The following is a 25054-nucleotide window of genomic DNA, read 5'->3' on the forward strand; positions in this document are numbered from 1 at the left end:
ACTCAGTCATGTGTTAGGGGTTGTTATAAAAGCGTATAGGTAGGGTTCTGTGGCCTGCTTTGTGCAAGAGGTCAGACTAGATGATCATATTGGTCCCTTATGACCTACGAGTCTATGAGTCTATGAGTCAAGCTTTATAAAAATAGCATGCACTATATTAAGGGCTTGTTCCTGTGTGGGAACCAGAGACTGTACTACTTAGTGCAAAAGACTGGCAAAGTCATCAAAAGCAGGAAAACTTGTTTCTTTTCCAGCCTATAAATAAAAACAAGGAGGGAGGGGATGAGATCTAAATTTTAAAAGTTTGAAGGACAGTCTAAGTAACTGAGGAGACTGTTTCAAAGACTTAGGTGAGTCGGAACTTATGCTCCACTCACTTTCACTTGGGCATTTTTTAAGATTTTCCCAGGTTGGCCTGAAATAATCAGTTTAATTCATTTACTATAGTTACATATAAGAATGGTCATACTCGGTCAGACCAATGGTCCATCTAGCCTAGTATTCTGTCTTCCAACAGTGGCCAGTGCCAGATGCTTCAGAGAACAATGTAATTATCAAGTGATCCATCCCCTGTCATCCAGCCCAGTTTCTGGCAGTCAGAAGTTTAGGGACACCCAGAGCATGGAGTTGCATCCCTGATCATCTTGGCTAGTAGTCACTGATGGATTTATCCAGTTCTTTTTTTAACCCATTCATTTATACTTTGGCCTTCACAACATCCCCTGGCAATAAGTTCCACAGGTTGACAGTACATTGTGTGAAGAAGTACTTCCTTAAATTTGTTTTAAGCTTGCTATTAATTTCATCAGGTGACCCTTAGTTTTTGTGTTATGTGAAGAGGTAAATAACACTTTATTCGCTTTCTCCACTTCATTCATGTTTTTATAGACCAGCATTTCCCCCCTTAGTCAAGTCTTTTCTTTTCATAATGAAGTTGTTCTACATCCTTAGTCATTTTTGTTGCCCTTCTTTGTACCTAATATGTAATCCCTGTTTAATAAATCATTTAGTTGTAAACATTTTTATGAGACTTTTATATATCCAAAACATTTAAGGTTGTTTTGTTTAATAAAATTAAGTCTTATATGTTGCTTTGTGTTCAGTTACCAATCTAGTGCAGCTTAACAAGTCATGAGCAAAAAGTTAATTATCTTTTAAATAAGCATTATATTAGTCACCATTGTCTAACATACTAAAATATACAGTTAATCTGAAAATATAAATTATATAATAGCTTAAATAAATGTATACAGTTATAGCATACCCTCCTCGGTAGCAAAAAGATATACCCAATCTAATGTAAAGTCTCTATTTAGTTGTAATTCAACATTTAATGGTTATATCAACCAATGAGAATGCACCATTCTTTAAAAAATAATGAAAGTACAAGTGAAAAAGTTAGTTAAAATCAGTGATTTGAATCAAGGATTTCTATGTGGTGATTTAAATTGCTTGATTTAAATCAACCCACCCTGGAACAAAGACTGTGACCAGCTCCATATCTGCATCTGAGACATGTCAGAACAGGAGTTTGAGACACTGACCAACAACATCCACCCCCTGCCAGATTTTCAGCAGGGTCAGAAAAACCCAGTGGTCAGAGGCACTAACAGTGGCTCGTAGACAAGTCACACAGGGCTCTCATTGAATTCAGCCAGAGCAGCCTGGGCCCCACTGGCCCAGAGAGCGCCCAGACACAGGGGATTGGGCTCTGGTGAGGGGCTCTTACCTTGTAGCTGAGCTAATGCAGTTACTGCCTCAGTTTCCCCCAGTGACAGGTTGGTTCTTCGGGAGCTGGCTGAGGGGTTAGTACTGGTCAGTCTCCCTCTCTGAAGGAGGCCAAGGAAGGTATTTATATCCCTGCCCCTTTCCCAAGATTCCTTGCTTCAGCCCCCCTGGTCCCTGTAGGAACAACATTCCCCAGGATGCACCTTGGTTCTGGGCTGACACTGGAACAGGCAGGGCTGGACCTGAGGCCTGTCCTGACAGGGCCAGCACACCCTGCTGCTCGCCTTATCAATGCAAAGCTGCCCGCATGGGTCGGGGGGAAGTTCAGTGAACACGAGCTGGGCCAGGCAGCCGTTCATGCACTGTCCCTTCCCACCCTCAAGACACAGCTGGGAGCCATGTCTTCCCCAGGGGGGTTTCTCAGTCTGTTTCTTTCTCCCCCTTCTCCCCTTGCCCCTCACCCCTTACTGCCCCCCCGCCCCGGCTTCTGCTGCTCTCACTGCACTTACTTCAGGTAGTTCCTACCCCTCCAACTGCCAATCCCAACTGCCATGGATCCTACCGGACCCAACATTCTGCCCCACCTGTTTGAATGGGCGAAGGCAGGGGACGTCTCACCCCAGGTGTTACCGTCACATGCAGACTGACCAGGAGGCAAGAGCTGCTAAGCTCCCCTCCCCAGCCCAGTGAAATTGCTAGAGCTGTTATCACTAAGAAGTGGATGCGGTGGTGGAGCCTCAAAACACCTCATTTGCTTCAGAGCTGAAGGCAGCACGGTGATGAGAGATGCTGCAGCAGCAAGGTGCCCCCTGGCCAGCAATTCTAGCACCGCAGCACAGACTTTGTTGAGAAGAACTGTGCCTAATTGGTGGGTGGAGGAGAGCTGGAAGGCTAGTTCAGCCATCAGGGAGAGGATACAAAAACAGACAGGAAAAAAGGAGTCGGAGGAAGAGTGAGTGAGAGAGTGATTGATTGTATTTTCCTGGTTGTCTCAGGTGCTGAGGGCTCCCTAAGGATGCATGCTGTACAAGGGTGGTGTGGAACCTACATTGTAAATAAACTGCACCGATGTTTTACCAGTATAAAGGTCTTTGAGCTGTTTGTGGACTTGAGTAGAGACAGGAGCGAGTTGCCCCTGCCACAATGTGCTAAAAGGACATTTGTCCACTGTAAGGTGGGGAAACTGAGGCAAAAGCCTACTACCCAAGTTACTGTGGGGTGGATGTAGGAATCTTTGTGGTTTGAGGAAAGTGTTCTTCCTCAGGGGAAGAGCCGGATCTGATGAAGAAAGAGGAGTTGGTAGAATGCTTTTTAGGTTCTCGTGTGGTTCCAGGCTTTTCTGACTTTCTTAATTTCCTTTGGTTGTTTAGGAGAGAGAATCTCCTCCATGGCAAGGGTTTGGTTCCATTTCTTAATCTCAAGGCCTTTGTTCCTCATCTGCATATGTAACTGAAGGGATGGGGTATATCCTTGTACAGGCTCAGTTCCTTCTCTTGGGAAGACGGGAGTCAGATGGAAGGTGATTTAAGCACGAGATAGGACCCTCTAGCTTTTCCTCATAGAAATGAATTGCCCCCCCCCCCCCCGGCGTTAAAGAACAACTTTGGACTTAATCCAGAGAATGTCTGGATGAATATGACACTCTGACTTGTTGAGCCCTGGTGTTAGAGAGGCTTTATAGAGGTATTTTCAGAGGAGTCTTGGCTAGTGTAGGGGGATGCAGAGCCCCTATATGCCATCCAGACTCTGAGCCCTGGTAGCCTGAGGGGCCATGGTTTGGAGTAACTAATAGCAAAAGTTCCCTTCTGTGGATTCTGAGATGGCCTCCTCACAGATGGAGCATCTTTTGGCCACTGGTATACTCCGTATAGTCGATTCCTTTGGGCTGGGGAGAGGAAAATAAAGAGAAAAACCTCTACAGAGCACAATCCTATTAAAAATTGTACAGTAAAAGAAGGAAACATGATTTTTGCTCACTGCTACCTTAAAATTAGCTTGGAAAGCAAGGATGGAAATACATAAAGTGAGAGTACAGAACTGTTGCTTTGTTTGCATGTGCAGAAAGATAATCAGGCATGTGGGCAGAAGGAGTATAGCCAAGCCCTGGAGCCTCAGAACAAGTCTGAATTGCCTCCAGAATTTGCTTAGAGACAGGAGAAACACACAATTGTCCAAGTGGAGGGAAGCAGTCAGGATCTAGAGGAGGAAAAGCTATAATAAGAGCCCAGAATCATTAGGTTCAAAGTACATTTATTCATAGGCTCCCTCTGGGTGTCATTACTCCACACTTTGCTGTAACTGAAACAACTGGTATAAGAAGTCACGCTCTGTCTTAAAGCCCTAAATTTTTTATATACAGCTGTCCTATCCTCTGATTACACAACTACTGCATATGGGTTCATAAGTATGGATGCCTGGTGTTTTCCCATTAAGCATTAACATACAACAGTCAGGGTTTTGTGCTGGGATATTGCTGAGTTTTGGGTTATTTAGGAATGATGCTAAGGAATGAATGTGAAAACCACCTGAAATGTGTCAATATCTCAACATTACACACATGCCCAGAAGATCTCAAACTGCCATTATATTGACATTGAGCCAATTTATTATTGATTTTGATGAAAACTGGGAAAACTGGAAAAGTGTGATTTCCTCTTGGATTGTGCAGCCAAATGACACTAGCCAATATCTATGGTCCCAGACACAATCCTAAGAACCTCCATCTTGCAGTGTCCAGTTATGCCCGCTAGGTGCTGCAAGCTTATATGAGTTCATCAGTTTAACAAAGAAATTGATATGTACCAGGCTTGTTATCCCAAGGGAGTTCCTCTGACACATTTCAAACCAAACACACTATTTCAGGTAGAATAAACACACACATTTATGAACTACAAAAGATAGATTCTAAGTTATTATAAGTCAAAGCACAACAAGTCAGATTTAGTCAAATGAAATAACAGAAAAACACATTCTAAGCTGATCTTTACACTTTCATTGCCCTTACAAACTTTGATGTTTTTCACCACAGGCTGGCTGGTTGCCCTTCAGCCAGGCTCCCCTTTGATCAGCACTTCAATCTCTTGATGATGGTGTCTGTAGATGGAGGTGGAAGAGACAGAGCATGGCAAATGTCTCTCCCTTTTATCATGTTCTTTCTTCCCTCTTGGCTTTGCCCCCGCCCCCCACACCTTCAGGGTCAGGTGAGCATTACCTCATTGTAGTCCCAAACTGACCCAGGGAAGGGAGGTGACTCGGGTCGAGAGTGCAACAGATCCTTTGTTGCTGTCTAGGCCAGAGTCTTTTGTTGCTGTGAGGCTGGGCTGGGTTTGTCCCATATGTGCCTGATGAGGTGTGAACTGCCCCTCTGCTCCTGGAGAGTTTTGCTGGGCTTGTTTTAAGCAATGAGGACATGTTTTCAGCCTCATAGCTATATACATGAAATTACAACCTATAACATTACTATAACAACAAAGCTCAGTGCATCATGAGCCTTTCAAAGACATCTGACATGACAAGCTTTTCATTGTATACCATATAATCAAATTATAATGATGAACATGGGAGTGCAGGGTGTTCCCCCCGAGGTACAAAGCATCACAATGGTATGCAGAGAGTAATTTGAGTATATCTTTTCTCTTATGAGAAGAGACCAAGGTAACATTTAATTGAATTGAAAGGTGAGGAATTTAAAGTTGATAAAAGGAAACCTTTCTGTCTCCACACACAACATAAAAAATGTGTGGAACTCATAGCCACTACACACCATTGAAGCTAAGAGCTTAGTAGACTTTAAAAGAAGAGTAGACATTTATATGGTTAACATTAGGCAATATAATAACCAAATACATTAGGACCATGAACTATCAAGCATCAGAGCAAAAGTCAACACCTAGCTTTTGATGGTTGGGAGATGGGAAAGACCCCCATTTACTTTCATAGAATTATAGAAGATTAGAGTTGGAAGAGACCTCAAGATGTCAACTAGTTCAAACCCCTGCTCAAAGCAGGACCAACCCCAGGTAAATCATCCCAGCCAGGGCTTTGTCAAGCTGGGTCTTAAAAACCTCTAAGAATGGAGATTCCACCACCTCCCTAGGGAACCCATTCCAGTGCTTCACCACCCTCCTAGTGAAATGGTTTTTCCTAATATCCAAACTAGACCTCCCCAACTGCAACTTAAAACCATTGATTCTTGTTCTGTCATCTGCCACCAATGAGAACAGCTGAGCTCCATCCTCTTTGGAACTCCCCTTCAGGTAGTTGAAGGCTCCTATCAGTCCCCCCTCAGTCTTCTTTTCCACAGACTAAACAATCCCAGTTCCCTGAGCCTCTTCTCAGAAGTCATGTGCTCCAGCCCCCTAATCATTTTTGTTGCCTTCTGCTGGACTCTCTCCAATTTGCCCACATCCTTTCTGTAGTGGGGGCCCCAATTTGGACGTAATACTCCAGATGTAGCCTCACCAGTACCGAATAGAGGGGAATAATTATTTCCCTTCTTCTGCTGGCAATGCTCCTACTAATGCAGCCCAATATACTGTTAGCCTTCTTGGCAATGAGGGCACACTGCTGACTCATATTCAGCTTCTCATCCACTGTAATCCCCAGGTCCTGTTCTGCAGAACTGCTGCTTAGCCAGTTGGTCCCCAGACGATAGCAGTGCATGGGATTCTTCCATCTTAAGTGCAGGACTCTGTATTTGTCCTTGCTGAAACTCATCAGATTTCTTTTGGCCCAATTCTCCAATTTCTCTTGGTCACTCTGGACCCTATCCCTACACTCCAGCATATCTACCTCTCCCCCTGAGCTTTAGTGTCATCCATGAACTTGCTGAGGGTGCAATCCATCCCATCATCCAGATTATTAGTGAATACGTTGAACAAAACTGGCCCCAGGACAAACACCTGTGGCACCCCACTTGATACCGGCTGCCAGCTAGACACTGAGACTTTGATCACTACCCGTTGAGCCCAGTGATCTAGCCAGCTTTCTATCCACCTTATAGCCCATTCGTCCAATCCATACTTTTCTAACTTGCTGGAAGGAAGATCTAACTTTGGTTAGATCCTTCTGTAATTCCCTACAGTCTTATCCACTTTTGACTAACCTACATAATATTGTGTTCGCTACCAATTTTGCTATAGTGATTCACCCCTCCATTACAGGTCATACTCCCCTAGCCATAAGTGCTGAAACTAGGGTTGGTACCGCACCCACTGGCTTGAAGAGGTTTCCATCATATTAGGGTTTAGAGTTTGGTTCAATGGCTTTCAGCACCCCCACTATACACATTGTTACAGCACCTTTGCCTTACTTAGATAGCCATCAAGACACCAATCTTGGCAAGACAGTGGGCAAACTAAGTGACTGTCCTTTCCAAATTTGATCAAAAAGAGAAAAAGAGCTCAGTGTTATTAGGATACTGATGGAATTGCAGCCAAAACTATGTCATTGTTTCCCTCAGCAACTTCACATTATTCATAGAGCTTAATGCCAGAAGGGACCATTAGATTATCTAGTCAGATCCTCTGTGTATAACAAATCATTAAAGTTCACTCAGATACCCCAGTACTGAGCCCGAGGATTTGTGCTTGGCTAAAGCATATTTTACAGAAAGGCATCCAGTCTTGAGTTGAAGACATCAAGAGATGGAGAATCCACCATTTCCCTGGGCAAAATAAACAGTAACAAAATAAACTTGCAGTGTCCCACATGAGACTCCTCAACTGAGAGGAATTATCCAATACTAATTTATGGATATTTTGGACTGTCTCCATTGCCAGAGCTAGTAGAGCAGAGCACTCTCTGTATTACCACTGTGTCTTGAATCAGCTAGGTAATGAGAAACACTCAATTCAATATAATAAGTGAAGGCAGTGCAGATTGACCAGGCTATCTACCATCTAGAATGATTCCTTTTCACTACTGAAGTCCCAATCAGTGTAAGTGACTGTTTCCTCTTCGCTGGGAATTACATTGTCATTTCTTATCAAATTGCCCTGTGTTGCTTCTAGGCTTCATTTGAAATCACAATTAGTTTCCTTTCTTTCTGTACAATAGTAATTGTATTTATTATATAGGCTACTGAAGGAACATGTTTTTCCATCTTGTTCTCTTATCTAATTCAGTTTCTCTCTAGTAAAAGAGGACTTTATAGTTCTTGTTGTTTTTTGCAAATTTATACATTATAAGACACTATTACTATTTTTTTCAAAATTACCGTCACAGCAGAAACTCCTCTTACACTCACAAGATTTTGCAAGCAGATTACTTCTTGCACTGTGTAAATGCCAGAAATCTGCTTTCATCTGTGTTCTGTGCGTGCAGCTTCTTAAAAGTTTGCATTGTGCTCCCTGCTTTCTTTACTGTAGCAATACCATTCCTTAATTTCTCTGATGGGCTTGCAAGAGATCAGTGGGGATAGCAGGCTATAACTTGCCAGAGCTGCATGTTCCTGTGAGTTAACTAATTTTTCTCTTTGCTTATTCTTGGCATCATTTATTACATTTATGGTTCCATATTTAGGCCACCAAAGTCTATGAATGTGTTTGTATATTTCAGTAAGCATGCATTGCTTTGTTGTTAGTTACAGAACCATAGCAATGTTGGGCTGCAAAGGACCTTGAGATATTATGTAGTCAAGACCTCTGTGCTGAGGCAAGACCAAGTATACAGGGTTATACCTGCACACACATCAGATATTTCTGAAAAATGTACTGTTCTCGAAGAGTGGATTTAGTAAGACTCCTTTGCAGTTTCCTAACATGACTGTATTGTCAGTTCATAGAATGGAAAAACACTTCTCTCTCACAAGCACATGCACACGCCTATACATAAAATCATGAGATTTATTTAAGTGTTTTTTGTTTCCAGACCCTGATTTTTGACCTCGAGTTTGAAATCTTACTGACTCCTACTTGTATGCCTGTCTCAGAATGAAAATTCAACCTCAAACAAACAGGAAATGCACATGTAAAAATGGGAGTGGGGGAAGAGCTTCCTTGTCTTCCTTCTAAGAAGGAGCCTCTACTTTCTTTCTGTTACCTTTGAGATGACTTCCCTTCACTTTATGCACCCTGCCTTTAGTACTCTCCAGCATCCCCAATCCTGCTTCTCTTCCCCCTTCTACATTTCCTCTAGCCCCTCTGAGCCTACTGCCCCAACCCCTCAAAACTGCAACCATCCCTGTTTGGCCATAACTAGCCTCTAACAGACCCCATCCCTAACTGGCTCTTGTTTCCCCTGCCTTGTCTTTGGCACATTCCAGCTCTCCTCAGTTTGCTTCACCCTCCTCTATGAGAAACTGCAGCAAACCCCTTACTCCTCCTCATACCACCCCTGTAGACTCCAGCACCCCACCCTATTCCTGCATTTCTAGTGCTGCCAAAAAAAAAAGCACACCCATTGCTGCCAGGATGACTTTGTGTGAGAGGCAGGAAGAAGAGAAACAGGACATGAGGGGAAGTGAACAGCAAGCAGGATATTGGAGGATCACATACAGTAAGAGCCAAGTAGTAGGACGTAATGGAAACTGGAGATGGAAGGGCAGAAGAGGTGTTCCGTAGAGAGTGCAGATGGGTGGATGCCACCTAATAACATGAAAAAAGAAGTGGGATACCAGCCAAGTGGCTATAACATGGGTAGTGGTAGTGGGGGAAGCGCATGGGGAGGCTAAAAGCAGAAGAAGAAAAGATAAATTAGAGATCAAAATGTATATCGGTGAAAAAGAATTGCAGAAGAGAGAGAGGACTGAAAAGAGAGAAGGTTAATGAAGTTAGAGAAAAATCTGAAGGCTGGAAAAAGGAGAGGAAAGAGAGGAGAGAACCGAAATTAGGAGACATAGTCATTTTAGTTAAATTCTGCTGTTAAATTTATATGATGCATAATCACCCTTGCACTAGCTGCTGAAATATCTGGTTTTATATTTGTGTCCCTACCACCTCTGTGCCCAAGATATTATTTATATAATTAAGTGATATGAATATAGTTCACGATAAGAGGCACCATTCTGTGCACATGAAAACATGGCCACAAACACATCGAGCATTTGTTCTATTTGTGTCTTAAGCATTCTGTGCCTGGTGAGAGAATTGGCACTTAGAGCAGAGTGGCCAGCAGAGGAAATGCAAGTGAACAGCGGCCCCTACAGGCCACAGAGGCAAACTTCAAACACCTTGGCAACAATTCCTTGACTGCTTGAGCCTGTTCGTTAATGAACAATATTTACAAATTGTGGGACTTGTATAATGGAAGAATAAACCTTGACACCATGGTAATGAGTGAGCTATTAACACCTAGCTTAAAGAGCGAGATGGTCATATTGGTTCACATGATAGTCCCATGTCTAAAAGATTCAGTGTTATTCATTAACTGCTTCTTAAACAAGGGGTGCGCAAACTACGGCCCGCGGACCGCTTGCAGTGCGCTAGTCGGGGGAGCGGATCCGCGGACTTGTCGCGCTCCTGCCGGGGAGCTGAGCTTGCAGCGCGCCAGTCCGGGGAGCGGATCCCCGGAGTTTTCGCGCTCCGGGTAGGGGAGCGGGGCCCAGGGGCTCGCAGGGGATGAGCCAGGGTAGCGGATCCGCGGACCTGTCGCGCTCCGACCAGGGGAGCTGGGCCGCGGACTTGTAGCGCGCCAGCCGGAGGAGCGGGGCCGCGGGACTTGAGGCGCTTCGGCCGGGATAGCGGGGCAGCGTGATTTGTCGCGCTCCGGCAGGGGGAGCGGGGCCGCGGGTTTGTAGAGCTCCTGTCGGAGGAGGGGGCCGCGGGGTTTGCAGCGCGCCAGCTGGGGAAGCGGATCCGCGCTCCGGCCGGGGGAGCAGGGCCACGGACTTGTCGCGCTGGGGCCTGGGGAGCGGGGCCTCGGGGTTTGCAGAGGACCAGCCGGGGGAGCGGACCCGTGGACCTGTCGCGCTCCGGCCGGGAGAGCGGAGTTGCGGGACTTGCGCTCCGGCCAGAGGAGATGATCCGCGCATTTGTCGCGCTCCGGCTGGGGGAGCGGATCCGCGGATTTGTCCCGCTCCGGCCAGAGGGGCGGATCCGCGGACTTGTCACGGTCCGGCCGGGGGAGCGGGGCAGCGGGGCTTGCAGCGCGCCAATCGGGGGAGCGCATCCGCCGACTTGTCGCGCTCCGGCCAGGGGAGCGGGGCCGCGCTCCGGCCGGCACTCCAGCCCCTGGGTACCTTTAGACCGTCCAAGTGCTTCTCCTCCCCAGGGGTCCCTGCATTGAAGCAGGATGCATAGGAGGGCGTTGGAGTTCATATTTCCTCGGGAGAGGACTGTCATACGAGTGTCCTCAGACCACAGGCTGCAGGAAGAAAGCGAAACCACCCGCTCGGTTCCATCATGTTCCTGATGTTTACCTATTGAAAACGGCCCAAAAGCCTGTGGCTTAGCCAATGAATCCCACACATCAGGTGCGCCAGAGTGAGGGAGCTCGGGAGCTACTGACCATGATTTAGGGAAAGGAGGGCAAGGAAACAAACCAGACAATTTTTAATTGCAGATGCCATTTCCCTGAATTGCTTCAGATTCATCTCCACTTCTTGGACTTCTGTCCACAACAAAGGACAAGCAGACAGGAAAATCAGTGAAACTGCGGGTGTTTTTGAATGCCCCTAGGCCAGGGGTAGGCAACCTATGGCACAGGTGCCAAAGGCAGCACCTGAGATGATTTTCAGTGGCGTTCACACTGCCTGGGTCCTGGCCACAGGTCTGGGGGGGCTCTGCATTTTAGTTTAATTTTAAATGAAGCTTCTTAAACATTTTAAAATCCTTATTTACTTTACATACAACAATAGTTTAGTTATATTATATAGACTTATAGAAAGAGACCTTCCAAAAACGTTCAAATGTATTATTGGCACGTGGAACCTTAAATCAGAGTGAATAAATGAAGACTGGGTGCACCATTTCTGAAAGGTTGCCAACCGCTGCACTAGGCACTGGTCTTTCTCCTGCCACACCATAGCAGCTGCTGCACTGCTATAGCACTTAGAGTGAAATTCAGTGTTAATTTAAAGACTGGGAAAGGGGGAGGAGGCACCTGCATTAACCTTCTGAAAGGAGAAAGTGAGTAAAAAACCATTTGCTTCACATCCACCTTTGCAGTCTCTCCCACCCCTGTTGTGCACTTTATGTTCCACGATCCTCTCCAGTCTTCCCTCCCTCCTCTAGGGCTTCTGTCCTCATTCCATTGCCCCTTCTTTCCCTCTGCAATGTCCCTCCTTCCCAGGGCTCACAAAATAAAAAAAATAATAATAAAGGAAAAACCCATGTGGCCATCTGCTAAAGCGTCTTTGTGCATCACAGCTGCAATGCAGTCCAACGATTCCGGTGGAGGACACATGAAGGGGGGACCTTTTTCAGATATAGATCAACAGTCTCCCAAACATTCTGGTGAGGTGCGGGGATGAACATGAAATAATTCAGAGCAATAGTGTTTGCAAGCAAAATCTCTCTCCTCTGATTGTTTCAGCACAGTCCCACTTACTGGGCTCTAGCCAGCAGCCCCAGTCAGTGGGTGGGGTCTGACAGTGGAAGCAAGTCAGTAAATGACGACCCGCTTGAAGGAAGACCGTGGCATTTCTCACATCCCTGTAGGAACAGCTGTTTGTTTGTCAACACTGACTTACAGAAGTCGGTGTTTGTTTTCTGAGATCCCGATTTTGATGACTCATGTGAAGGGTCTTTCTTTTAAAAAATGAATATTTATGTAAAAGTAGCACTGGTTTTGAAACAAAAAAAAACTTTTTTTGATAAAATAACTCCATGGAAATTGTCAAAAAGAGAGAAATCGGTTTATTTTGAAAAAGTACAGGATGGAAATGCCTTCAAAATTTTAAAACTTCCCACAAGTTTTTTCTCTTTTTGGACCACATTTCTTGACTACCCTATCCTAAAAGAGCTAAATCTTAGCAAGGTCCAGTCACAAACTGAGTGGCTAGATGAGGGAAGAAGAAGTCTTAAAATGGACAACCAGCTTTCAATTGACAGCGATGAGGCAGGCTGCGGGGCTATGTTCAATATCATTAACGCAAAGACCCAGGGTATGTTCAAAATGTCCAGTTTACACATTACTGCCACTGAAAGCTCCACTGTGTTGCCCTGGGCAACAAACTAATAGCTGTTTGCATCAGCATTAATGGAAGGCAAACTTGCTCACATAAATAATATGCACCAGGAATCATACTTTGGGCAAATAAATCTACTGAAGGGCATTTGATGCAGACAAATACCAAAATCTTCCCAATCTCAAATGGGTTGATAGTTATCAACCATCATCCTTTTCTTGGAGGGGAATATGGTTTAAACCAGCCCTTCAGAGCTACCATATATGACCAGGCCTGAGCTTAACACTGCTCTAGGGTGCTGTCTGAGGTTCAAATCCAGCATACACAGTGGTTTTTATTGAGTTTTTATTGAAGATAATTATATAAGCAGCTGGGTGCCTGATTTTAATGTGCTCTCTCAAGGCTGAGATGGAATCTCCAGGTTTTGGATTGCCACAAGATATTTCAGGTTTGCCAATTGTTCCACTTTGGCTATGTGAGGGTCACAGACTGAGAAACTAAAAATAATATTTTTAATTTTGAATTTTATAAAAATGCACAAGGGCAAAAGTTAAAGGAGAATGTAACCCAATCAGATACAAGTCAGTCACTTTGTTCCATGCAAACTCGAAATACAGGCCATACTCATTACTATGGCCTCCGAGCGTCTGTACATATATTCTGAGTGATTTTCTTACTGGCTGCCTGATTGACCAATCCAATGAGGGCCCTCAGTTGATGTGACAGGGGAACATTACTTAATCTTTTGTCACTATTCAAGCAATCTTGGGGATTACCTACACTTAAATTGCTGCAGCAGCTGTAGGGCTTAGTGAAGACACTACCTATGCCGACAGGAGAGCTTCTCCCAAAGCATAGGTACCCTTCCTCCCAGAGAGGCGGTCACTATATCAATGGGAGAAGCCCTCTTGTAAACATAGTGTTGTCTACATCAGGAGGTAGGTTGGTATAACTGCATCATTCAGGGGTGTATTTTCCACCCGAGTGATGTAGTTATACTGACATACGTTTGCAGTGTAGACCAGAACTTAGATACCTTTAGAATGAATGGATTTGTATGCACATCAAATGCATTGGGTACAAAATACTTCCTTTGTAACAACTTTCATTCACTGTTGACAACTGAATTGGACATTGTGATGTAAATGTGAAAGATCCCTAAGTTATTCACTCTTCCAGTAAAGGGCTGTTTTAATACATTCATACATGGTCTGATCTCTCGCACTTAATAACTGTCAGCAAGTTTTAGGAAATCTTCCCTCACATTAGCAAAAACATGCTTTGACCTGTGGATTACTGCTTTTTTGAACAAAGTTCTGACCCTTTAAACATTCATCAGTGTTTCTTAAATATCCTGTAAGGCTTATCAGCCTTCCAAATTCCTCTCCTTTCTGTTACCACTGTGTGGTCATTTCATGTTATTCATTTAAGGCTACATTAATTATGTTAAAGGTGACCTACATCGTTGAAAGGAAAATGAGTTGAAAGGAAAATGCTTATTTAAACTACACTTTTGGTGCAATCGATTGAATAAATTTTAACTTACCTGTTGAACCATCACCAGTATGTATAAAGGAAACCTTGAGGCAGTTCAGTGTGAGTGGAAATTTCAGCCTCTGAAAGTTCAGTGGCTCTTCTGGATTTACTGGAAAAGTTCCAGAATGCATTATTCTGGGACAGACATGAGGTGAGGTAATATCTTGTATTGGACCAACTTCTGTTGGTGAAAGAGAGATGCTTTCGAACTACACAGAGATATTCTTGAGGCTGGGCTGACCTGAAAAAGAGCTCAGTGTGTCTTGAAAGCTTGTCTAAGTTGGCCCAGTAAAAGATATTACCTCACCCACCTTGTGTCTTATCTCCTGGGACCAACACAGCTACAATAACTCTGCAATAATTCTGGGATGTCTGTGATACCAGAAATCTCCAGGACTCTTCTGGAATGTGTGGCACTCCAGGATAACACACATCCCCGGGCATCTTTAAAGAACATGAAAGAGCCAGTGGATTTTCACAGAGAGGAAAAATATTGTTCAAATTTTAAGTTTTAGATGAGATCTTTTGAAACTGAGGCTCTGTCTAAACAGTGATACTGCAAGTCTCTACATTACCTACTTTTGTGATATCTGAACAGCTTTGAATGATAAAAGTTGCTATAGAAAGGTAAGATTATTACAATTTATTTCTGCTCTAAGATCATCCTATAGCTGGGTGACTTGGAGCAGAGTCGTCACATGCAACATTTCCGGCCTTGACTCAGTCTCCCTTTTGGTTTTGCACTTTAAGACTTCTGCTCAGTTGTTTCATCTCTGTTTGCTATTTCAGTGCACACTGTATTTCCAGGTGAGCTGGGGTCACTGCACTGTGGATACATACTTCTTTTTCAGTGTGACAGAGGGAGAAAATGCAGAGTTCTGAGAAAAGTTCTGGACAGCCTCAAGCCTGGAAGATGTTCACAGGTGTGTGATGTTACACTGCATATTCTTTATGCAAATATGCTTATGATATGAATATTGCATAACTGAGATGTACTTTATGCGAGATGGCTCATGTAACTTATCGGAATGATTATGATTTACTGAAAGTGATTATCCAATTTGTATGCATGTTATCATTTCTGTATCTAAAGTTAGGAATATGGACTATGGAACAATTACAACTGGGTGTGTATTGGGAAGACACCCACCAGACAATAGGCCATCAGCTTTGATGAGCCATTAGGAGAAAACTACAAGACCGTGAAGATACTAATCTCCCTCCTTCCTGGGAGGCATCCTGGGAAGTAGCTCTGACACTACCAGGTCAGATGGTCCTGTCACCTGATACAAAATAGCACCTTGGCACTGCTGGTACTTTTCCCTTGTAGGGAATCAAACAAAGGATTTTCGCTTTATGTAAATCTTATTTAAGGGTGGGGAGAAAGGCAAACGGGACTCTCCTCCATTGCCTACCCAAGACGGAAGACTGCTGGAAGTACCTGAAGGGACAAAGGAACAAACCTGACGGGAAAGGCAGGGGACAGTCCACACTGAGACAGGGGTCCAGTCTGTAAGAAGAAATAACTGGAACTCAGAGCTACAGAAACTCTGCATCCTGCCTAATTCAACATTTAGGGTGAACAAGAAGCTGTGCGTATCTTTCTTCACATTGAGGAAGAGGGTGAATTTTTATGAGCTTGTGCTGTGCAGATTCTTCTATACAGTGCAAGACAGCATACCTTTGGGTCTGCACTTCAAGGGAGGTGGGCCCCTGAGTGCTGGGGCAAGTCACTTAAACTGAGTCTTCCCAGAACTGATCTCTGGGCTGGTCTACACTGTGGGGTGGCGGGGGTGTCAAGCTAAGATACGCAACTTCAGCTACGTGAATAGCGTAGCTGACGTCTAAGTATCTTAGATCGATTTACCTTGGGTCCTCACGGCATGGGATCAATGTCCGTGGCTCCCCTGTTGACTCTGCTACCGCCGCTCGCTCCAGTGGAGTTCCAGAGTCGATGGGGAGCGTGTTCGGGGATCGATATATCATGTCTAGATGAGACACAATATATTGATCCCCGATAAATCAATCGCTACCAGCCAATAGGGCGGGTAGTCTGGACGTACCCTCAGTATCTGTGTCTTTCTGTAGCTGGGTGTGGCCCTGCCTGTGTGTGCTCCAGGAGGCTTAAGAGCCTGGCTCAGCAAGACAAGTTAAAGGGGGCCAAACATGATTTACAGCCCATGCTGACAGAAAATGATTTACGGTGGGAAGAGAGCCTCCACTGGGTAAATAGCCCAACAGATGAGAGAATTCCCTTCATAGATGTGCAAGGATTCTTCCAGATCCTGAGAACCTGGCCAGGGAGTAGATGACCAGGGTAGAGCAGCCACAGCCACTGCTGCTGCAGCATGGACAAATAGTTGTTCCCCTAAAGATTCCTTTGACTTGATGGATTTTATTCTAGTCTTTATAGGTTCTTTCCCTGCCCTCACCTCCAGATTATCTCAGCACCTACCAGGCATGCATTCAGCAATGTGACTAAATTCTGTCAGGTGTGATCTGTTTTCTCTTCATCCTCACCCCAGAGGGAGATTGGTGTGTTGAATTTTGTTCTGGTAGGGTTTTGTTGGTTTGCGTAAAATGAACCTGCTGCTCTTTGTTTATGCTAGTGAAGGCCAGGTTGAAGAAATGCACCTTGAACTTGGAGCAGAAGGTAGCAAGTTTTGTGATGGTCCTTAGCTCCTGCAGGAGCTTACTCCATAGATGCAGACCAGCCCCCAGAAAGCCATGTTTCCTGCACAGATAAGGGTAAATCTCATGATGGAAGGGACTGGGGAAGGCAGTGGGTTTCCTTACTAATCCCCCACATGAAAGAAAATGATGGGAAAGAAAAGGGACAGAACAGGAGAAAACAACCACTGGAGCCCAGCAGATTTAATTAAGTTTACACTCTTTATTCAACACTCCGGATCTACGATTTAATGGCAATTTAATTATTTCCATTAAACAAAAATAAATTCCCATCCCAGCCGTTGTCGAGGGTGAGGTGACACTGCCCACTTCACAAGCCCTCCAATCTTTTGGATGGTGGCCTGAGAGCGGAAGTTACATTTCTTTCCCAGTCTCCTTTAGTACTATGACCATGTCTACAGTAGGAGCACTTTGCTGGCATAATGACACACAGTGGAATACTCTACTGCCAAAGCTTGCCATGTGTGGATACAGCTATATCAACAAAGCTGTGCTTTGTAATGGCATATCTTATTCCAGCCCCACCCTCCTCCCTCAGGCAAAGCCAGCTATCTAAGGAAAAGCACAGTTTTGCTGGTATAGCTGTGTCTGTAACACCCCTCTTCTTGCCCCTGACACAGTTGTGCCAACATAAGTCTGTGGTGTAGTCATGGCCTGAATCACCTGTTACCTTAGTTGGGAAAAGTTGTCATGATGCTGGCTGGCTGCAGGAGGAGTGAGGGGAGGGCAGGGAAGATGGGGAGAGTCTTTGCATCACACTTATCCATTTAAGAATCCCAGAGAGAGATGGAAAGAAGTTGGACCCAGAACCTGGAGAGGAGAGGCCCAAACACAAAGAAGTGATGGGTGTAGGCAGGGGCGGCTCCACGCCCCAGCACGCCAAGCGCGTGCTTGGGGCGGCATGCCGTGGGGGGCACTCTGCCGCTCACTGGGAGGGCGGCAGGTGGCTCCGGTGGACCTCCCGCAGACGTGCCTCCAGATGGTGTGCTGGTCCCGCGGCTCTGGTGGAGCATCCGCAGGCATGCCTGTGGGAGGTCCACCGAAGCCGCGGGACCAGCGGATCCTCCACAGACATGCCTGCGGGAGGTCCATCGGAGCTGCGGGACCAGCGACCAGCAGAGCGCCCCCCGCCGCGTGCCACCGTGCTTGGGGCAGCGAAATGGCTAGAGCCGCCCCTAGGGGTAGGGAGGGTGCGAGTGATCAAACTGCAGCCTTTAGAAAGGTCACGCGAGATGCTACATCTACTTTGGCAGCTGGGCTGTTTGGCCTTGTAGGTAGAGTCGGCAAATGCCGTAAGGCTAATTAATACTCTGGCAGTGTTACAGTGAAGCGCATACCCTTTCAGAGCATGTCTTGGAGGCACATTACCTAATAGGGTACGTCCACACTGCAATCAAAGACCCATGGCATGGGGCTTGCAGGGCGGGTCTTGGAGCCTGGGCTCTCGCCTGTGCCCAAACATCCATACTGCTATTTTTAGCCCCATAGCCCAAGCCTCCCCACGTCCAAGTCAGATGACTCAGTGCTGTGGGTTTTTTATTGCTGTGTAGACACACTTACCCATAGACAACCAGAGGCACAAACTTACTGGCCTGTTTGTGTGTGCACAATGCGTGTCCCCCACTGCCCTCTGCTGGCTGGAATGTTAGACACGTTTAAGTGGTGTCCTGAACCCTAATGCCTCAACAGTGGAAGAAGATTTGCCTGTAGCTCACATGGGAGCATCCTGTGCTTTAGATATAAAAAATCCTGAGTTCTCTCCTTATTTACAAAGTCCTCAGTAGCCAAAGGGTGCAGGATAATGAGTGTACACTCCCAAGGGGCCAGTCTTCTTCCTAATCGAAACTGCTGGGGGCACTGTAGCAGTTAATCTGGGAGGACTAGAGGTTCCCCTTGCATTAATGTCTATTTTTTTTTTTAGAGTATCAGTTACTGGTCCATCAACTCTTTCACTTTTAGGGTATGGCACTGTGGAAGCTACTCATGTCATCTCCACTGGAAGTTGCAATACGATAATTAACCCAGAGATCCAGGGGCTCACCATCCTACCTCTACAAAAAAAAAAAATAAAGCACTCAAGGCATATACGTAGCAGCACGCCCATTGGGCACAGCAAGCCAAACACCCCACCTCTAGGAAACAGCTCTAGCATCCGACCTGTGCCTGCACTGCGGTTTGGTCTCTCTCTTCTCACACTCATCCTGCAAAGTAGTCTAAGCCCCTGTCCGGTGCTTTGGCCTTTCTTCTCTACCCCACTGCCTCAAAGTTTGGGCATATGGTTTAAATGCACAATGATGTTTAACAATATAGCCCCTACACAGTTTCTTCTCTTTCCCACACTTACATTTCTCCTTTTTGCTCCCTCTTCCCACCACCCCAACTTCTATCTTCAGTGCTCTCAGACTGTTCCAGCTTCCGTGATTCTTTCACATGGGGAAGGAGCAGAACAGGGGTTAGATAACAAGCTGCCAGGTGTCTCAGAAATATCTATGTTAGCTAAAAGGTTTCTCTCCTACAGACACAGCAAGTGAAATGTCACCAGACAGAGAGGCATTAATTCCCAGACCTAAAGGCGCCTCCTCCTTCCTAGCGGGTGGTCTCCTCCATTCTGATCCTCTCTTATTCAGTCCCAAAAAGGAGGAGCAGGAGAAGCAGGAGAAGGATTAAGAAGAAAACATCTTAAAAAAACCCACACTCATTACTGGAATTAAGCTTGCCCAGCTCCACAGCCCTGGCTCAGCCAGCTCTCTTTGTCTTCATGGTGACCACTGTGGGAGGCAGCAAGGGTTGGAGAATACCTCTGTTTGGAGCTGCTGCTGCTTATTTATGTAGATAGGCATTGAGCCAGAGCTCCCCCGAATCCTTCAGAGAGCTGTAGGGATAGAAAGAGTCTGATTAGTTTAGAAACAAATGATGAAATGTGGCAGCACAGTGACAGTAAAGATCAATAAAGCAAATTTGAGGTGGGGGGCAATAAAATCTAGTGTAATATTCAAATCCCTTGTCTGGAACACATCAGGGAGATCCTCAAAGATATAGCGATTCACGCTACAGATCCTGGGAAAGGCACAGGACAAGTCCCTATGGAGTCACAAGGGACTGCTGTATGATCCGAGGGTTAAACAACCCAACAGGAGACAAAAAGGATGGAGGCAAGCAAAGGAGAAGACATGTAAGGTCAAGTAAGGTTTCAAGTCCACAAATAAGGGGTATAAAAAGACAAAGATGGAATGAATGAGACTTGGGACAGACCTGTCTAGGAGACTCCCACCCTGACATAATCCTAGAGTGACAGTAAGGGAGGCACCTGCGGTGGGAGAAGAGGCTGCTGGCAGAGTGTTCTCCGTTAGAATGTTCACACTAGCTATCTGCAACTGATTGAAACCAGTGGCTAGATATAAAAAAATGTCCATATCCCATTCCCAGTCCCGTGAACCATCCAATCCTATTTCTATTGCATCTCTTCTGTTTCAGCGGTGGCCTGCCCACCCCACGTCCCTAGCGGACCTGTCTTGCCACAAGGCCCAGTGTCCCCATCTTGTCAAAGGCTACTGCACAACATTTTTACATCGACAGATACCTACTGCACAATGTCTGCAAAGGCAGTGAACAAGGGCTTGGACTGGTACTCGACGCCATGCTTGGCACACAGAGACTTCACCAGGGGTGCCACCTTCCAGTAGTTGTGTCGAGGCATTGTGGGGAAAAGGCTGTGGAGAGAGAAGGGGGTTGATTCAGTGAGATCTCACAGACTCATAGACTTTAAGGCCAGAAGGGACCATCATGATCATCTATTCTGACCTCCTGTACATTGCAGGCCACAGAGCTTCACCCACCCACCCACTCCTGTAATAGACCCAAAACCTCTGGCTGAGTTACTGAAGTCCTCAAATCATAATTTAAAGACTTCAAATTACAGACAATCCACCATTTACACTAGTTTAAACCTGCAAGAGAGCTGGTCTCTCACTTAGTGCTTCACAGGCTTCCTGCCTCCCTCAAGGAGCCAACCTTACAGGTGCCTTATTCTCCCCTTGAGTCTGGAATCAACTAGTGCCCTATAGTGGTCTCTTCTCATTACATTCAGTGCCTGTACTCACTGATATCCCATCCAGTTCCCATTCTGTCTCCCTCAACGGGTATAGTCATTGGTGCCCCAGAGAGTTCCTGCCTTTCCATCTGATGCCCAATACAGTTCCCACTCCTCTTCTATGTCCTGTACTCCATAGATTTCCTGCCTTTGTGCCTGTTTTCACTGATGCCGCACAGGGTTCCTTGCCCTCCCCTGGTGCCCATAGTGACTGGCATTCCGTAAGATTCCTTCCCTCATCCCTGCGCCCATACTCACTGGTGTTCGATCTGGAAGTTCAGGTGCCCGCTAAACCAGTCATTGAACAGAGACTGGTGAACATTACACGTTGCCTGGAGCTGGGGGAGGAAGAGGAGCAGTGAGTGTTGTTCCATGAATGCTCATCTCTCATTTGCCTGACCAGCAGGATAACCTCGTGCCACCTTCTCATCCTCACTCTCCTCTAGCCTGAACAGATTCATCTAAGGATGGGGATGACAGCTCTCACTCCTGAAGACAGTGAGACCAGGCCTGGGTGAGAATGGCATTCTGGGATATGGGATCATAGTCCTAACCAATACAGAGCTGATCTCATTAGCAGGATTATGCCAAATCTGCCCTGACTCTCCTCTGTGGAGACCTCCTCACCCTTACAGAAATGGGCACAGGGTCAAGACACAAGAATAGAGGACATAGGAACGTCTTGCACTGGGAGAGCTCCAGGCAAAACCCCAGATCACCCTGCAGTCACCATGTCACCCCTATGAGTGCAGACTCCCACCCCATTACTACGAATTTCAGTGCTCACAAGGCCTTTCCCTACTGAACCCTGTAACACTCTGCAGGCGCACTGCTGACCCCGAGCATCTATGGCAAATGCCATCTGGTCTGGAATTTACACCCACAGGCCCACAGCTCCCAGGGAAGCAGAAGGTCATACCTGCGTAGAGAACCAGTCCACGTTCTTATCGTAATCGATGTGCATGGGGATGTGGTTCATTTGTGTCACCCAGACAAACCAGTTACTCTCTATGAGCCTGTGCAGACAAACACACACAAAGCAGTCACTCACCACATGCCCACCTAAGCCTGTGATAGCCCAGGAACAAGCACTCGTCCTGGGCCAAAGCAGTTACTGCTTGATGAAACCTCTCCCATGGACTCCAACCAACCGGACAGCAAAAGGCCCACACAGGTGATGACACCACAAGGAAAATAATCTCCCCTGTCAACTCACAGAAAGTCACAATGGGCAGAAGATTCAGGGGCAGATAGGAAAAGGAGAGATGGGCAGGGTGGCTAGAGACTAGGGAAGGGCAGAGCCGAGGGATTGATAAGAAACAGCTGTGAGCTGAAGCAGTCACAGGGGGTAGCAAGATGAGCGATACCTGACCAGAAGAAAGAGCCCCAGGAGCCCTTTCGCCCCCAGTAATGGCAAGTAGGTGAGGAAGAATCGGATGTAGAAGGTCAGCATCCAGACCAGGTCCTGCCAGAGAGGAGACAGAGAAAAACCTGCATCAAGGGTGTAGATTACAGCTCCTGCCCACTGCCCTGCACTGGCACCCCCAGAAACCACCACTATAATTCCCAGTCTTTATCTCCCTCCCATTCCTAGCATGTGCCATCTGAAATGCAGCCCTGAAGACACCCCCTTCCCCGCTTACTGCCCATATGTTTTAGCTCCCCTTCACTCCCTGGCACGTAATCAGCCTGACCTGGGCCATGGGCCAAAAGAAGGTGCATACTGAAGGGCCATATCTTGTTCACCTCTGAAGCCAGAATGGGCAGTGAGGGCAGAAAGAAGAGACTTGGGAAGTGGAAGGGGAAAAGCAGCAGCAGCTACTGACAGCTTTGTTCTGCCTCATTTCCCTCCCACCATTCCTTGTTCCTCTTCACTTTCCTGTGGGCTTTTCTCTGGTACTTACTCTCTTTCCTGCAATAATCCTCTCAGTTGCTTCTCTCCGCAGTCAGGACCCCTTTGCGCCTAAATCTCAGGTGAGAGCTCTTCCTTTTCTGCATTTGCCTCCCAACCCCCATTATCCCTCCTTGTCACAGCATACCCCCCCATCATGCTCCTGAACCCCCCCCTCCATATTCTCCTTTGCCCAGTCCACTCTGTGCTGCTGGAGCACTGGGTTCTAGGCCATTGGGAAGCCCAAACAGTGTAAAGGGGGGATAACAAGAGAGCTTCTGGGGGCAAGGAGAAGTGGCAGATGCGGCCAGATCTTTGGTACAGGAGCCTGGTGCTGCTCTGGGTGCTCTCTCATGCTGGGCTGTAGAGCAGGAGCCTGGAGACACCACCACTGAAACTGGGTGGGGGAACTAGGAGACAGGGGCCTTTCCCCCAAAGAGAAAAATCTATCTTTTTTTTTAAATGTAGTTGTCCCAGGCAGATAAGGCACTGAATTCCATTCTCATCCTCTCTCATTTCTACAGCTTTCCTTCCTGCTCCCCTCAGCTTTCAATGGTTTCCCTCCTCCCTGCCCCCCCGGCAGCCACAGAAGGTTAAGTACTGTCTCCCTTCCTGCCCAAAGCCAGCCACGTGTGCCATTTGATGGTCAGGCTCCATAGAGCTGCACCAACCCCACAACATGATGGGAAAGCCCCCGAAACCCTTGGTGACTGATGACCATCCCTGCACAGCAGCAGAACCCAGCTCCCTTTGTTACCAGAGCAGAAGCTGGTCCCTCACAGACTGAGAAGCACATGCATTAGGAGGAAGACACCCACTCTGCTCTTCTATCAAAGAGTTCGGCACCAGTCATACACCCATCCACTGTGTAACAGTGAGATATCGTAACCAGCCACACCACACTCAGGACTCCTCCCTCTGACATTTCAGTCCCAACTCCCCACACCAAACCTTATTCAGAAAACTAGGGAAGGCACCGCAGGGTCCGGCAAAGCTGGACATACTCACCACCCACTGTCTGCGCTGCACTGCAAAGTAGAATATGTACCACTGGAAGTAGAGAGGCACCAGGGCTGGGGGTCCAACTAGAGGAGAGAAAAGGAGAATACAGAGACATGAAGCAGGTAATCATATTCCAAAGGAATTAATTTGGGGGTCCTGGTAATTCACAGAATCATAGAAGATTAGGCTTGGAAGAGACCTCAGGAGGTTATCTAGTCCAATCCCCTGCTCAAAGCAAGACCAATCCCAATTAAATCATCGCAGCCAAGACTTTGTCAAGCTGAGCCTTAAAAATCTCCCTAGGTAACTGATTCCAGTGCTTCACCCCCCTCCAAGTGAAATAGTTTTTCCTAATATCCAACCTAGACCTCCACCACTGCAACTTGAGACCATTGCTCCTTGTTCTGTCATCTGCCACCACTGAGAACAGCCGAGCTCCATCCTCTTTAGAACCCCCCTTCAGGGAGTTGAAAGCTGCTATCAAATCTCCCCTCCCTCTTCTTTTCTTCAGACTAAATAAGACCAGTTCCCTCAGCCTTTCCTCAGAAGTCATGTGCCTGAACCCTCTGATCATTTCTGTTGCCCTCTGCTGGACTCTCTCCAATTTGTCCACATCCTTTCTGTAGTGGGGGGCCCAAAACTGGACACAATATTCCAGATGTGGCCTCACCAGTGCTGAATAGAGGGGAATAATCACTTCCCTCAATATGTTGGTAATGCTCTTACTAATGATTGCTGGTACTGTACGGCAGTGGAGATACTCACTGATGAAGAAGTACTTGTGCTGGTGGTTGTAAGGCATGAACTTCTTCTTCTTCATCCCGAGCTGGGAAAGGAAAAGGGATCACAGCAGGTTACCTGGGCTACGGAGACACTTATACAAGCACTTCCATCACCCTTCCTAGGAGAGAGGCTCACAAATCCCCTACCAACTCCATCCGGAGAAATGTCTGCATAAATATCTCCCCAGTGAGAGGTGGTATCAGGCACCCGCCAGTTCACCCACAGCACTACTTCACCCTATTTTATATCTTCTAAAAGGACCCCT

At 46.4% G+C, this 25054-nt stretch overlaps 1 protein-coding gene across 2 annotated transcripts in view; it reads right to left on the minus strand.

Annotated features, from left to right (window-relative positions):
- Positions 1-17210: 17210 nt before the first annotated feature.
- Positions 17211-25054, minus strand: part of LOC116830901 (acyl-CoA (8-3)-desaturase) — a 22402-nt gene continuing 14558 nt past the window's right edge. Inside the window, exons 6-12 of one of the 2 annotated variants that reach the window (XM_032790575.2) lie at positions 24772-24832; positions 24013-24089; positions 22481-22578; positions 22033-22129; positions 21372-21451; positions 20608-20733; positions 17211-19895 (exon numbers count right to left, since the gene is read on the minus strand). In XM_032790575.2, the coding sequence (XP_032646466.1) occupies positions 19844-19895; positions 20608-20733; positions 21372-21451; positions 22033-22129; positions 22481-22578; positions 24013-24089; positions 24772-24832 (591 nt within the window). In that variant the 3' untranslated portion in view covers positions 17211-19843. Of the gene's footprint in view, positions 19896-20603; positions 20734-21371; positions 21452-22032; positions 22130-22480; positions 22579-24012; positions 24090-24771; positions 24833-25054 lie in introns of both variants that reach the window. The other variant, XM_032790576.2, reaches the window with a different exon arrangement.

Source organism: Chelonoidis abingdonii, chromosome 4 (assembly GCF_003597395.2).
Source record: "Chelonoidis abingdonii isolate Lonesome George chromosome 4, CheloAbing_2.0, whole genome shotgun sequence".
In the NCBI taxonomy this organism is placed as follows: Eukaryota; Metazoa; Chordata; order Testudines; family Testudinidae; genus Chelonoidis; species Chelonoidis abingdonii.